Here is a 14,320-nt window from a genome sequence, read left to right as displayed (position 1 = left end):
GATAAGGTATATTGGCAAGTACATGACTCCAATCAGCACCAGAAAGTGTATGTATGGGGAGAGTGGGGTTGAGTGCAGGTGTGTATTCATTTCCCTTTTATAGACTTACAATGAAATGAGGTATAAGATATATTACCTAATGATCACTGAAGGATTCTGAGATATTCAAGAGTATTAATTCAAGTATTATACACGTTCTCTTACAACACTGGCACCTGACAATATCCAATATAAAATTTAGACTGTTACTAATTAAGGAAATATGGGTAAATTTCCCAAAGGTCTTCAAGAGTTAGCCAGTTCTAATTAATTTTTGTGTATCATTTGTAATAATTCTAATGCATCATTATACATAAAAATAATACTATTTCTAAGTATAGTAAGTATTAAGCTACTATGCAAACTTTAATAAGATACATAAAATAAGAATATCTGTAAGTAAATAATAATTAAACAAGCTACCATACAAACTTCAGAATCAAAATTTTGAAGTCTAATTATATATTGTTAAAACTCCAATAACAAATTTAAAAAATCTATACATACAATAGAACCATGTCAGAAACATAAACATTTGCATTCTGTAAATAAAGCTGGAAGGGAAAAAGTCACATTGTTGGTTGCTATAATAAGTTAGTACAAATCCTTTCATCAAAAATAATTAGGATCATTTCATGCAAGAGCCTAAATAATTCTTTTAATATAGAAACAAAGTGGATTAATAGTGCAATTATAAAGCAATCTATTTCTCCTCCTTGTCCTTTTCCCTCAAAGACTTGAGATTTAGAACTTTGCCCATATCATGGATCACAGTGCTGATCTCTAGAAACAATTTAAGAGATTTTGTTTCAATATACACTATACTCTCATTGTACTTGAGAGTCAACCTTGTTCACACTGTAGTGGCTGAAAGCAATAAATGAGCTCATTCTAACGAATTTTCTGTTAGAAATGCAAGGTTAGCTAGCTTGATAAAAGACTTAAATGAAGCTTAAATGAAAAGTTATTTTATTGCCATGATAAATCACTGGAAGAGAAGGTGGACATGTTTACAGCTTCACAACTTTCAATCCCCCTTATTCAAGAATGAGCAAAATCTCAAAATGCTTGCCTCGAACAGGCAAGCTGACAACCAAATTTTTAAAACTGACAACAGTATATTAAATAAAATGTTCAATCATTAGGTACCTGTGTTATCACTTTCTATAAAAGAGAAATGCAATTAAGGGGAGTAGTCAACAAAAATTTTAAGATGAAGCACAAATACTACCAATTCAAGATTTCATTCTTCATGATTAAGGTTTCTTACATATGAACCTTGAAGCATCAGGTTGAAAAACTACTTTAACAACACTTGGTATAGAAGTTTTCTCTAGACAAAAAGAATCATCCATACCAATGACAGGATATAAAAGTAACATGCTAGCAGATTAGTCTGTGGAAATTTTCTTCCCAAACAAAAGTTAAGAGCACTTATTTCACAGTGACTTACATACATGGAGTAAACACTAAGCAAATATTTAATCAACTATTTGATTTAAATTCATTTCAACAAATAATAAATTCCTACTATGTACAAGATAATGTACTAAGTGCTAAGAATACATATACTTAAAAATCTAGAATCTTAGAGCTGGAAGATACTTAATAATTCCTTTCCTCTAATATTGAAGAGTAATTATGAGATGCGGTATTAAATATACAACTTACTACAAGTAATACAGAATCTAATTATTTGTTTAAAGAAATACATCTTTGGAAGGGAAAAAGGAGTTTTCTTTAATTTCTAAAACCAAAATGAGTCCAATCTGTAACATTTGAATCTTTAAAGATACAGTAAAATAAGGAAGAGGACTCTAATGTATAATTCTTGATTACCAAAAAGTTTTCTCACATTTGCCCACATTTTCAAGAGTGTCTTAGAATTAATAATATTCCTTGAAGCAAGACATAGTAAAGAGCTTCCCACCTGTTCTAATTATTTCTTCTTTACCTTAGCTAATCGACTCATCTGGTCCTCCGAGAGAGTGCTGCTTGTCCTGCCAGGAGTTTTTGTAGGTTCAGATCCATCTGCTTCAACATTAGGCCAGACTTTCAAGTCATGCATTCCCTGGCGGAACATGCTAAGGGAAGGAGGTATGTATCAGCAAAGGTAATAAATGAATGCAGCTATTATGGCAAAGTTTAGATTCCTAAGCACACAGAAGAAATGAGAGTCTCTACTGCCAAGCTTTTAGGTCCACAGTGAGTTGTAAAGCAATTAACAAAGCAATCACAAATCATGTAATAGTCATAGTTTTTCACATGCCATTTTCCCCCTCTATGGGCACTGATATTTCATTTAAAAACTAAAGACATGGATAATTCGAAAGAGAATGCATGTGTATATGTGACAAAAAGGGTATCTATATGCATTTTACCATAGAGAAATCCTTTAATCTAAATTATCTAAACTCCTTTTTAGAAATGGGTAAATTAAGGCCCAATGAAATCAGGGGATTTAGCCTAGATTACACAGGTAATAGACCTGGGATTCAAACCAGAGTCTCTGATTCCAAATCCAGTTTTTTCAATACAATTACAGGATCATACAGCAGGAAAGGACTTCAAGGGTCACCTAGTTTTAACATCTTTTCCCAATGGAAAAGCATCGTGGTTAAAGGAGATGAAATGAAAATTCAAAATATTTGCCTATTAGTTACATTCTTAGGAAATTCATGAGAACAGGGGTCTTGTCTCCTTTTGCAACTCAAGTAGGAAATAACAGTGCTCTGAAAATATTAGGTGCTTAATTTATAGCTATTTGTGAAAAAATAAATTCTCTCACTAAATAAAGAGCTTTCTTTTTCTTCTGCAGCAAGTAAGTATTCACCAAGGCAGACCATTAAATAATGATTTTTTTTTTTTTTTAGTTATAACAACTAATGAAAAATATCTACTTTCAGATGGAAAACTTTTGTGAACTTTGTGAGCAGAGGAAAAATCCATTCAGATGAAATCATGGATCTTATAAAACATCACTGTGGTTTTGAAAGAAATAAATATGAAATTAGGGTCATCTGAACATATTTCTTCCAAATCCCCAAACAAAATATGGTGCATCTTATCAAACTTCACCTTAAATCCAAGGGTAAATACATATGACTAGAAGTCTATGGACCACTCATGTGTCATGAGTGAAAGATAAGACAACCCAAGTATTAATTCTGATATCAACAAAATATTTTTTAAAATCTATCCATAAGGCTCCTAATATATCATTCCATAAATCCTCAGAGGACATGAAAATGGCTAAGAATCAAATGGGATTTTAAAAAAGTCATAGTTGGCTTGTATTTCATATCTATGAATAGAATGCTAGAGATTAGGCTACAGTTCTAATAAAATAATGAAATATCTATTAAACTCAGAATGTTTATTCTAAAATGAAATATACCTACTCCATTCTCATTATCATTTTCCATTTGGGAAACTACACCAAAACTAAACTTACCAATGGAATAAGCTGGTAAGCAGAATTCAAAGGACTTTGGATGATCAGACTGCTATATTATACTACTAACTTAACACTGGTTTGCTTTCCTTTTCAACCACTGATAGCTTATTCAATTTAAAGTTGTAAATCACCTTAAATACTAGAAAAATTTCATTCTGGTATATATGTGATTTCTATTCCTCAAAGCACTTGAAAAAGCTAGGTAGGTTGAAAATGGCATCTTTTATTTTTATATCTTGTACTTTTGAAAAAAGATACATATTCCCAAAAAGATACATTACATAGTATTAAATAATTAAAACTAATTTTATCCTACCTCCAAAAGAATATCTACTACTAACTATTCCTACAAAAAAATGAATCATTTATATAGTGGTTTCCAACAACTCAGTGAATTAGCTCAAGTAGGTATTATTTTATCCCCATTTTATAGTTCAGAAAGCTAAGCAATTGGCAAAATTAATTGCTTTGTCCAGTTACACAGCTAATAGGTAGCAAAACTAAGATTCTAATCTAGGTTTTCTGACTTCAAATGTCAAATTTTCCACTAAAATATTTTGCCTCTCTCTAAAAGACACTATCATGGATATAAATATATGTACCTTGCATTTTAACTATTGTTACAATGGAACAATAATTTATTTATGTATTTTCCAAAGAGTACTAAAATGGTTTCCTTGGAATCTTTTAGATGGGAAAACAATGTTGAAGTAATAATGCTCTTAGGTAGCAAGTTCTAAAAACAAATGAGCACCTAACATTTGATTTCCACAAGAAAAGGAACCATGTCTGGTCCTACAAAAGTTTCTGTACAGTGACTTCTCAAGCTTAAAAGGTCCAACATAGAAAGTAGTGATGATGAGGATACTAACCTTTGGATATATAACCTTAGTTAAAATCTAAAAAAAAGGAGAAGAAATAAGAACTGTGATTTACATAAATGCTTCCTTGATGTTTTGCAATAGCATACAATAAACAGGATTTGCTATTGTACGTGAAAATTAAAGCCTATCAGTACCATATAAAACAGAAATAACGAATACCAGTAAATGTAACTACAATAACAAAGAGTTCTCAAAACTGAGTACTCTGACTAGCTAAACTCAAGTGAACAAGAAATACACACATTTGGCAGCAAGCTGATTTACCAAGTGATTTAAGGGTCACCTATACTGAAGAGGGAAGGGGTTATGCCAAGTGACTGAAAATGATCAACTCAAATCATCTCCATTCTTGTGACACTAATGGAGCCTCAGCTCAGAGCTTCCCAGCTTCCAGGTGGCATGCCAGAAGAAGAACACAGCAATGTGACCATTTGGGAAATTAAATTTACCAGGCAGGACAGAAAAACGGGCACAGCAGGCGGGCTCTCCTCCAGACTCAGGCCCAGCCTCCAGCAACAGCTGCTGCTGCTGCTCCAATTCTTAGTGCCAAGATGTCCTATGGTAGCAACAGTTCTAACTTCAAAATTCACATTTGGAAGCAACATCTGCAGGAGAAATCTTCTGCAGATTGCCTCTGGTCCTAGGCCAACTCAACTGAAAGATCAATCTATTCTTTGGCTGCTTAGAGATAATCCAAGCTATCATTTCACATTCAGGGCAAATAAATTATCCTAGCCTTATCTTGATAAATTAGACTCCTAATTCTTAAGCTGTTCACTGAGAAGCTCTGTTTCAGCTTGAACACTCAGCCATGGAAGAGAAACTGCTAAAATCAAAGTGGTTGAAGTGTGAATAAATAAGTATTAATAAAGGAGACCAGCTTTTTAAAAAGTAACACAATATTTCTCTCTCTCTCTCTCTCTAACACACACGCACACACACAGATATTAGCAAAAAAAAGTTTCTAAATTCTCTTAATTGCTTGATAGTGTCCTGAACATTTTAGGGACATCTTTTAAAAGAAACTGTGCTACCCAAACATATATGGCATTGTAATTAAATATCAATCCCAGAATAGCACTGGGTTATGAGATAGCACCCACACTATATCATAATGTCACACAAAAGCAATGTCAATATTGACAATGCCATGCAAGAGCATGACAGTCCTAATGGGTCAGGAATAAAGAGAGGAGAATATGATGCAAACATTTCTGAACTAGTACAGCAGCAAAAAGGTATCATTTGAATCGGTATGTTGAGTTGTTCAGCATCCTTTTTACAAACATTAGGAACTGTTCCTCAAACTACCTCTGTCAGGCAAGAGAAAAGGCAAATTTGATTCAGAAAGCCTCAATGATTTAATTTACTTAACACTGTAATGGGCAGGTTCAGTTTCTCTAATATTAACTTCTTTCATTTCTTTAGTTCTTCTGATAGAGTCACATCTCTATGAAAAACAAAAAAATGCATTCTCATATTTTAGAGATATCTTTAAATGAGATAAAAAATGCTTTGGTTTAATTATCTGGAAGATAAAGTAGTTTTTCTTTTCAATAAAATCATTTGCTCTATACCAATTGTCCAAAGTGACTAACATTGAATAGATGTGAATAAATCTTAAAATGATACTAATATTGCTTTAAAAAAAATGAAAGAAAGCTCTAAAATAATGTCCTTGTGCAAGAACCACAGTATGATATATGCAGCTTACTGATTACAAAGATTGAAAAGGCAAAATGTTTTTCTTCTAAAAAGTTAGGGTGGGGAAAATATAGAGATATGGTTACTACTGCTGCCAAAATCTTTTTAGCCTGTTCTAAAGGACTGTTTATCAGTTTCTCAAGAGCTGTCAGTCAATAAGATATAGAAAGTAATATAGGGTTTTGCATTTGTTTTTCCATGGCAACCAAAGCCCTCCTGAGTAGGAGAAAATGGGAAACAATGACACTCTGGAGGAGGCATACCTCTGGCTCAGTAATTTCTCATTCTCGTGAATAACGAGGAAATGCACTGAGCCTGAATCCATTTCCCAGCATGCATGCAACTAAGGCACATGCTGGGCCTTAAAGTACCAATCCTCTCCAAAGACTGTAACAGGAGAGCCAAAATTTTGACAGAGGGTGAGGCAAAGAAAATACTTACCCATATTTTCCAAAAAGTGAGACTGTTGTCCCTCCTACAGGGACTGCTTTTCCAGGTCCATATACATCCCATATTGTCAGAGCCACCTGAGCATTCCTAGGCAAGTCAGGATATTTCACTGGTAACTTTAACCATTCATTCCAACTATAAAATGAAATTGAATAATTAGTTTCTGAGTTCTCTATTAAACTGATTATAAATAGGAAAATATCCAAAGAACTGGCCTTCAAAAAAACTAGCCAAAGCTAAAAAGAATCAAACTGAAGGCAATTAAAGCAAACAAAATAAAAAATGGAGAAAATATGAATACAATAAAAAATAATCTTTCTTAAGGTAAATGATTATCGGGATATTTTGTGATTCACAGCACTTTCACATAGATTTATGAAACCCCATAAAAGGGAAAAAGAGAAGATCTTTCTCCACAATATGTAAGATATTGCTTTATTAATTTCTAAAATATTACAGATGGACAAGTACTGTTCCTTTAACTAAGACATGTTCTTTTCCATCAAAAATCATTTAATTAACATTAATAACTATCTTTTTTTTCAAATTACTTTTACATATATTAATCTTACCCAGGATTCTTATTCCTAAAAATGCAAAAAAAAAAAAAAAAAAAAAAAAAAAAAAAAAAAGTCTTTTCTTACCTTCTATTCTTCCCTTTAATAACTAACATTTATATACTGCTTTATAATTTATAGAGTGCTTTACATACATTATCTCATTTGCCTTTTACAATAACCCAATCACTCATGGCAAGCACAGTGATTGCTAATTTAAAGATAAGAAAATGGACAGCAGAGAAAATACAAAGAGGTTTGCCCCAGGTTGAGTTAGTACAGACCTGGAATTCAAATCCAGGTCCTTTGACTTCAAATTTAATGTGTTTTCTCTCTGACAAGTTTCCTTTTCCATTAAAACTTCACACTGGAATCATTTGATAATTAGAACTCCCCTAATCAGCAGAAGCTTTCCACAGTCCCAAAAGGATATCATGCAAGTGATTACTATAATCACAAAGTAATACACAGAAGACACACTCAATGATTTGGGGAAAAAGCTTCTGTTCACACAAAATTATTCTCATAGGGGCATATCCCAATGCTATGCAATGAATACAAAGGAAATTTGGCTCACAGTCAGAACTGGTAAAGAAAGAAAATACCCTGCAATTTATTTAAATGCAAATGGAATTTAAAACAACAAACTACTAATTGCTGTATATACTACCAGCATTTGAAAAACATCAGAAATAATAATAGGTACCTGTCAATTTTATGGAGAATTCTTAAACTTGCTAAATACCTTAAATGGTCTCTGAGCAGTTCTTAAAAAATAATGCACATACCTTCAGAAAATCATTCAAAGTTACAGATAAGCTTAAGTAATTAAGTGAATTCATTTAATTTCTACCTACACAGTAAGCTAAGCTGAAAAGGTAATAATAGGCATTATTCTCTTTTTCCAATGAGACAAACTGCAGAGAGGTTAATTAACTAGACTAGAGTCAAAGAACACATCAGCAACAAAGCCAAGAAGTGAAACTTCCTTTTTCAACTCTTAGGTCATATCCTAAATTAAAAACTACAGAACAGAGCTTCTGGAAATCAGAAGGACAAAACTAGATGATAAATATGCAACCTATTGTATTTAATCACATAGAAAACCTGGAAATTTTTTATGTTCTCAAACTAAAAATTACCTTCTAATGGGAAAAAAATCATAAAGTATACATAATATTTTGGTTTCCCCACCTCCACCATCCCTCCTAACAAGGGTTCATAGAGTATGAATTCCCTACAAATGGCACCATGGAAAGATTGTTAAGATTTCAGTCCTGACTATCACAAATTCCTATTGAGATCTTAAGCAAACTTCTCATTTGTAAAATGAAGGAGGTCAACCTACAGGTATCAAACATGCTGTTTGGGCAATGTACCCACAATAAGATTAGAAGATATTTTGGAAATATGTAACATAATAAATAAAAATTCAATAAAATACAGATAATGCTAACATGTGGTTTTCTGTTTTCTCATGAATCAGCAAAATATATCAAAGGACACAATGAATTTTCAAATAAAATTTTAAAAATTCATTTCAGTTTGCTAAAATATTTATTGTCCCTTCATAATTTAAAGTAGAATCATTCTAACAGTATACAATTTTACCCTGACTGTAATCACATCAGATAAAACATCCTACTTTCAGATTACTGGTATATGTCCCATTAATTGTTAATTATTTCCTAAATTGTTACTCATACATGCCTATTACTTTTTAAATAGGAGGGAAAGGGCAAATAAAAAATGATGGCAATTTTCATTTTCTTTTCTTAATCCTTCTGAAAGCCAAAGAATTCCTTGCCTTTTTGACCATGCATTTTGCATGATTATTGCACAGGTTTTCAAAAGTACTCATTCAAATTACAGTACAGTGAATCTTTTTTTTTAACTTTCTCTGGGCTCAAATATTAGGCAGCATCATAAAAGCAGAAGAGTGTTAGAGAATCACAGATTTAAGGTGCCATCATATCCAATTGCATTATAGAGATGAGGAAACAAGGCACAGAGAGGGTCAAGTGATTCACTAAGATTCACTTGGCTGGTATAAGGCATGAACTGAACCCAGATTTCCTTAATCTAAGCCCCCCGTCTGCCATCTACTATACTACTATTTTACTGTTTCCACAACCACATTCTTACACACACATAAAAACAAAAAATGGCATCTTTCAGGATGATAAAGGTCCTTGAACTTAAAAAAAATAGAACTATAACAAAAAGGGATAGAATGACAGAGACCTAACACCACATGTATAAGCCTAATACCTGACTGAGATGGATACAGTGTACGTTTTTGCTGTTCCAAGGTGGTGTTCAACAATATGGATTAGGCACAAAAAAAAGGATGAATGCTTCTGAATTTTTTAACAAAATCCAAAGTGCTTATCTCCTTATTTTAATAGTCAACACTAAATATATTGAAATATCAATTCTTAAGACAGTTCTAGTGTAACTAAAATATTATCCTATCTCGGTAAGAAACTGTTCGAATTTCTAGACTATAAAAAGTCAAGGGACATCCAATTAAGAATTTCCTTTACATAGGCCAGCTAAAAATACATCTAACAAGTAAAAGAGAAATGGGACTGCAAAATCTCACAACATAAAAAAAAAAAAAAAAAAATACTTACTTCCATCTTGTACTAAAAGCCTTATAGGAGGTTCTCACTGGCAAAGCCAAAGGTTTCCCTTCAGCAAAAACTTGACAAGTAACATAAAGATCAGAACAGGTCTCCTGGTACAATCCTGAAAACTTCAACATAGGGTCTTCTAGGACAGCTTTGTAACTCTTTTGTTCTCTCTTTCCTTCCAGGCTTCCTCTGAAAGCAAAAGAATCATAACAATGCATTAGGAATGTGATAATCATTAAAAAAAAAAAAAAAAAAAGCTATTAACATTCATGAGAAGTGACTTAGATCCAAAGGACTTTTTATTAAAACTACATATGAAGGGGCAGCTAGGTGGCGCAGTGGATAGAGCACCAGCCCTGAATTCAGGAGGACTAGAGTTCAAATCTGGTCTCAGACACTTAACACTTCCCAGCTGTGTGACCCTGGGCAAGTCACTTAACCCCAGCCTCAGGGAAAAAAAAAAAAAACTACATGTGAAACTGGTTTAATAAAAATTCTTCCCCTGCAAAGTGGCCATATTTAGATGCTTAAAACACAGCTCTGACCAGTTATCCCCTACTTAAGTAATTCCAGTGGCTCCCTAATGCCATTATAAGAAAATATAAAATTCCTTTTGGGCATTTAAAGCTTTTCAAATATACCATATTCTGAGCAAACTTGCCTGCCTGCTGTCTACCACATAGCTTTTCTCTCGCTGTTTCTCACAGGTTGTTCTCTATCACTATAATATTTTTCCTCTTATCTACTGCTCAGAATCTCTATTTTCTTTCAAAGCTCAGTTCAGGATCAACTATAAGCTCTATTCTGATTTACTCCTTTTCCTCACAATTACTAATATCCTCCTAGAAAAATTATTTTGCATTTATTTTAAATTTATTTATGCGAATAGATGCTGGTTTTCCCTTAAAAGAATTACACTTCTTGAAAGCAAATACTTTTGGGATATTAGGGAGGGAAAGTGTCTCAGTGCTTTTATTATACACAGCAGATATTCAATAATTGCTTGTTAGGTAAACCAATTTAAAGTCCTTTTAACTTCTAACAGAAGAGAACAGAATGTAAGCCCCTTGAAGGCAGTTTTGTTGTTCTGTTTTATCTTTGGCTCCCCATTGCATAAGACTGAATTCCTCATACATTGCTGTCAATAAATGCTTAAAAAATAAATCAAGTTTTTAAAGTTTCTTATTGTTTTTTTTTTTTAATTTCTAATCATAGGGTTATCTCCAAATCCCAACATACCCAACATGAATCACTTTTTCAAGGGCCAGGAAATTTTTAAATTTCATGTGGTCTGTTACTTCTTCCATAAAAGAGAAGTCACTAAACCATTGTTTTACTAAGTCACAAAATCTATCGAATTTCAGTTTCTTCATTGTAACTGCCAGGAGAGCATGTTACAACACTTCATCAGCAAAACAGAGTGTTTCAATGATAACTAATGGCCACTCAACCCCATAATCCAATAATCTTGTTATTTGGATATTCTTCCTCTGTTAGAAGGGTTTAAATCCTCATCACAAGACATCTTGTTGGCTTTGACAGGACTCCTAAACAACAAATCTCTGGTCAATCTACACTCGTTTCCAACTACCACAAAAAGGAAGGGAAAATGATGAAAAATATTTAGAAACTATAAAAGATATGTTCACCGTGCCTGACAGTCAAGGGAATAGGAAGGAGGGGAAAGGTAACTAAACTGTGCATACTAAAATTATTTTAACATTTCCTGGAAGAGTAGTATGCATTAAGGACATAACAGGAAGCAAGAGTTAGATTACCTATGTGTTACCCTAGCAATGTCTTACACAATAATTAAATTATTCATTAATACACATTAATTTATTAATTAAAAGCTGCCTTAATGTTAAGAGATGGTATGATTTAATAATGAGGGAGCTAGTTTAAGAGTAACTTCCCTATAATATCTCAAAATACTAGGTATTCTCATCTTGTAAATTCAAATCTTTTACGTCTACTTCAATTCAACGCACATTTATCAAATTTAGAAAATTATTTATACAAGACAGCTGTATGTAATGCATGTAAAAAGTTGGCTGCTGGTCCCAATAAAGCTCCCAATTACCTCTAATATAAGCTTCCATTCAGCATTAAAAAGTTCTGCCCAAATTGCTCTCATGCTCCTTTTCCACTCTCGTTAAACATTAATCCCCTTTAAAATCTCAATGATACAGTCAATATTGAAAGCTATCTTTGCATGGATTTTGAAAAATAAAAAGCTATTATTAAAAAAAAAAAAAAGTGTAAACGGCACTATACTTAAGGACAGGGATACGGAGACACAAGAGCCAGTCATTAGGATGACACCATACATCACATAGGGTAGGGGGTAGCATATAAAGTAATCTAACTAACAAAGTTCTCTCTCCTAAGGGGATGAGAACTGCTGAGAATAGAAGGGATCAGGAAAGGGCCTCGGACAGCTAGGTGGCCAAGTATGAAGTGCTGCATTCGCGTCACACCCGCGCTCCAAGTGTCTCAGACTTTCAGTAGCTGTGTAACACCAAGCGAGTCACTTCGCCTCTTATTCTCAGTTTCGTCACCTGCCAATGTGATTGATAACACCTTTCTCCCAGGCTGTTCTAAGAGTCAGTTGTCTGACTCTAAAACGCAGAGCACTTTCCAAACACCTATACTAGCTACTGACAGTGAGAAAGATGACATCAGCAGAACGGACTCTTCCTCACAGTGCACAGAACCCAGTCTCACCTCTTCCCCCTAGGAAGCCTCTCGAGGCCTGCTGGTTCCCCGCCTGAAGCTTGCAGGGTATGCAAGCGACATTCGGGCCGCTGGCTCCCGGGCAATGCCCCCCTCCTCCCCTGGGATCCCGGCTGTAGTTCGGCGCAGCCCAACCACCCGGGCCTATCCCAAGCCTGCCCACAGCTGCCCTCACATCTTCAGCTGCACGTTGATGTCCAGCTCACAGCTGTAGATGTAGTAAAATTTCTCCGCCTCCCCCATGGCGCCGAAACACAGACCGGCAGGCTGGATCCAACAGGCCACCGTACCACAACACTGTAGGCTCTTCCGGTTCCGCCCCCTGGGCCGACTCTAACCAATCATAGCTCAGAGAACCTGAGGAGATGGTTCGCTGGGAGCAAAGACACGCATGCGCTTGTGTTCGGTTGTCATCTTGCTTAAGGGAAAGCAGCGTCCCGGAAGTTGAGTCATACTGGATTCTCGCGTGGGGTTGGGAGTGTGTGTTTTCCTTTTCTAGGTCTATGGTATGCAATCCTGTCTTCGCAGAAAGGTGGGAGCTATTATTTTGCTCTGCAAAGTCAATTAGCATGCATTTATTAAGCGTTTACTACATACCAGGCACCCTGCCAAGTATTAGGTCCCTGCGTTCAAGGAGCTTACCCTCAAATCGGGGAAACGTGCAAACAGCTGTACCCAAACAGAGATACACTGCAAATATTTAGTAAAAGGAAGATTACTACATATTTAGTAAAATATTACTACTAGGGGCAGCTAGGTGGCGCAGTGGATAGAGCACCAGCCCTGAATTCAGGAGGACCCAAGTTCAAATGTGATCCAGACACTCAACACTTCCTAGCTGTGTGACCCTGGGCAAGTCACTTAACCCCAGCCTCAAGGGAAAAATAAAATATTACTACTATTAAATATTAGTAATAATAATAAATGTTAGTGTAACAATATTTAATGAAATATTAGTAAATATTTAGTAAAAGGAAGATTACTAAATATTTGCAATGAATATTCTCCACAGGAACACCGCTTTGGGAAGATGGGAGAGTTTGGGATGTGTTGAATTTAAGGTAGACAATCAAATGTACCAGCTGTTTTCTCCAAATGAAGGCTAAAAATAGAATTTCAGATACCCCTCTATCAAACAGGAAGCTGAGTAGGATTGATTTTCAGAGATTACAGGTAACCTCTGACTTTGTTAACACACTCCCCGAAAGATTCCTTCACTTGTTTAGAAACGGAGGACAGACGTGAGGCTAAGAATATGGTTCCTTAGATTTGAATCTGGGCTCTACCAATTGCTCACTGCATGAGTTCAGGAAATAACAGAACCATTAAAGTCCTTAAAAGTCATCTATCTCAACTTCCACTCAATTTGCAAATAAAAAAATTGAGGTCCAGATAAGGGAAATTATTTTCCCAAATTTACCTTGCTATCTGGTAGCAAAAAATTAAGTACAGACTTAGGACTTAGATCCCAAGTTCAGTACTTCATTCTTTTAGATAGACTAGGTACAGAAAATATGGGGGAGCTCATTCTAATGCTTTGGTCCTCCATTTTATCATTTGTGAAATGGAAATAATAATACTCCTTTACTATGTGCTGGGGTTGTTATGAATTCCAACTGGATTAACATACCGGAGTGTACTTTAAAAAACCTAATGTGATATAATTGTTGAGGGCGGTAGCCCCTTGATATTCCTTGTTTGATCTCCAACTTCCTTTGGGACTTGGACCTTTGATACAAGATCTGGTCAAACTAGTTTGGGCTATCTGAGCTGGCTGGGGTTTTACAGCTCCCATTCTAATCTGCTCAAACAGACCAAATGTCACAGCAGGGGAAGACTTCTGTCTGTCCCCAAAAG

The 14,320-nt window shown here is 34.8% G+C and overlaps 1 protein-coding gene across 1 annotated transcript in view; it reads right to left on the bottom strand.

Moving 5' to 3' along the window:
- Positions 1–12,768, bottom strand: part of PIK3C3 (phosphatidylinositol 3-kinase catalytic subunit type 3) — a 169,010-nt gene extending 156,242 nt beyond the window's left edge. Inside the window, exons 1-4 of the mRNA XM_074279240.1 lie at positions 12,639–12,768; positions 9,728–9,916; positions 6,526–6,669; positions 1,994–2,123 (exon numbers count right to left, since the gene is read on the bottom strand). Coding sequence (XP_074135341.1) covers positions 1,994–2,123; positions 6,526–6,669; positions 9,728–9,916; positions 12,639–12,706 — 531 coding nt within the window. The 5' untranslated portion in view covers positions 12,707–12,768. The remainder of the gene's footprint in view (positions 1–1,993; positions 2,124–6,525; positions 6,670–9,727; positions 9,917–12,638) is intronic.
- Between the last annotated feature and the right edge of the window lie 1,552 nt (positions 12,769–14,320).

The sequence above is a fragment of the Sminthopsis crassicaudata genome, chromosome 1 (assembly GCF_048593235.1).
Source record: "Sminthopsis crassicaudata isolate SCR6 chromosome 1, ASM4859323v1, whole genome shotgun sequence".
In the NCBI taxonomy this organism is placed as follows: domain Eukaryota; kingdom Metazoa; phylum Chordata; class Mammalia; order Dasyuromorphia; family Dasyuridae; genus Sminthopsis; species Sminthopsis crassicaudata.
Note: the sequence above shows the minus strand (reverse complement) of the source record. Positions and strands in the feature narration are given on the sequence as shown.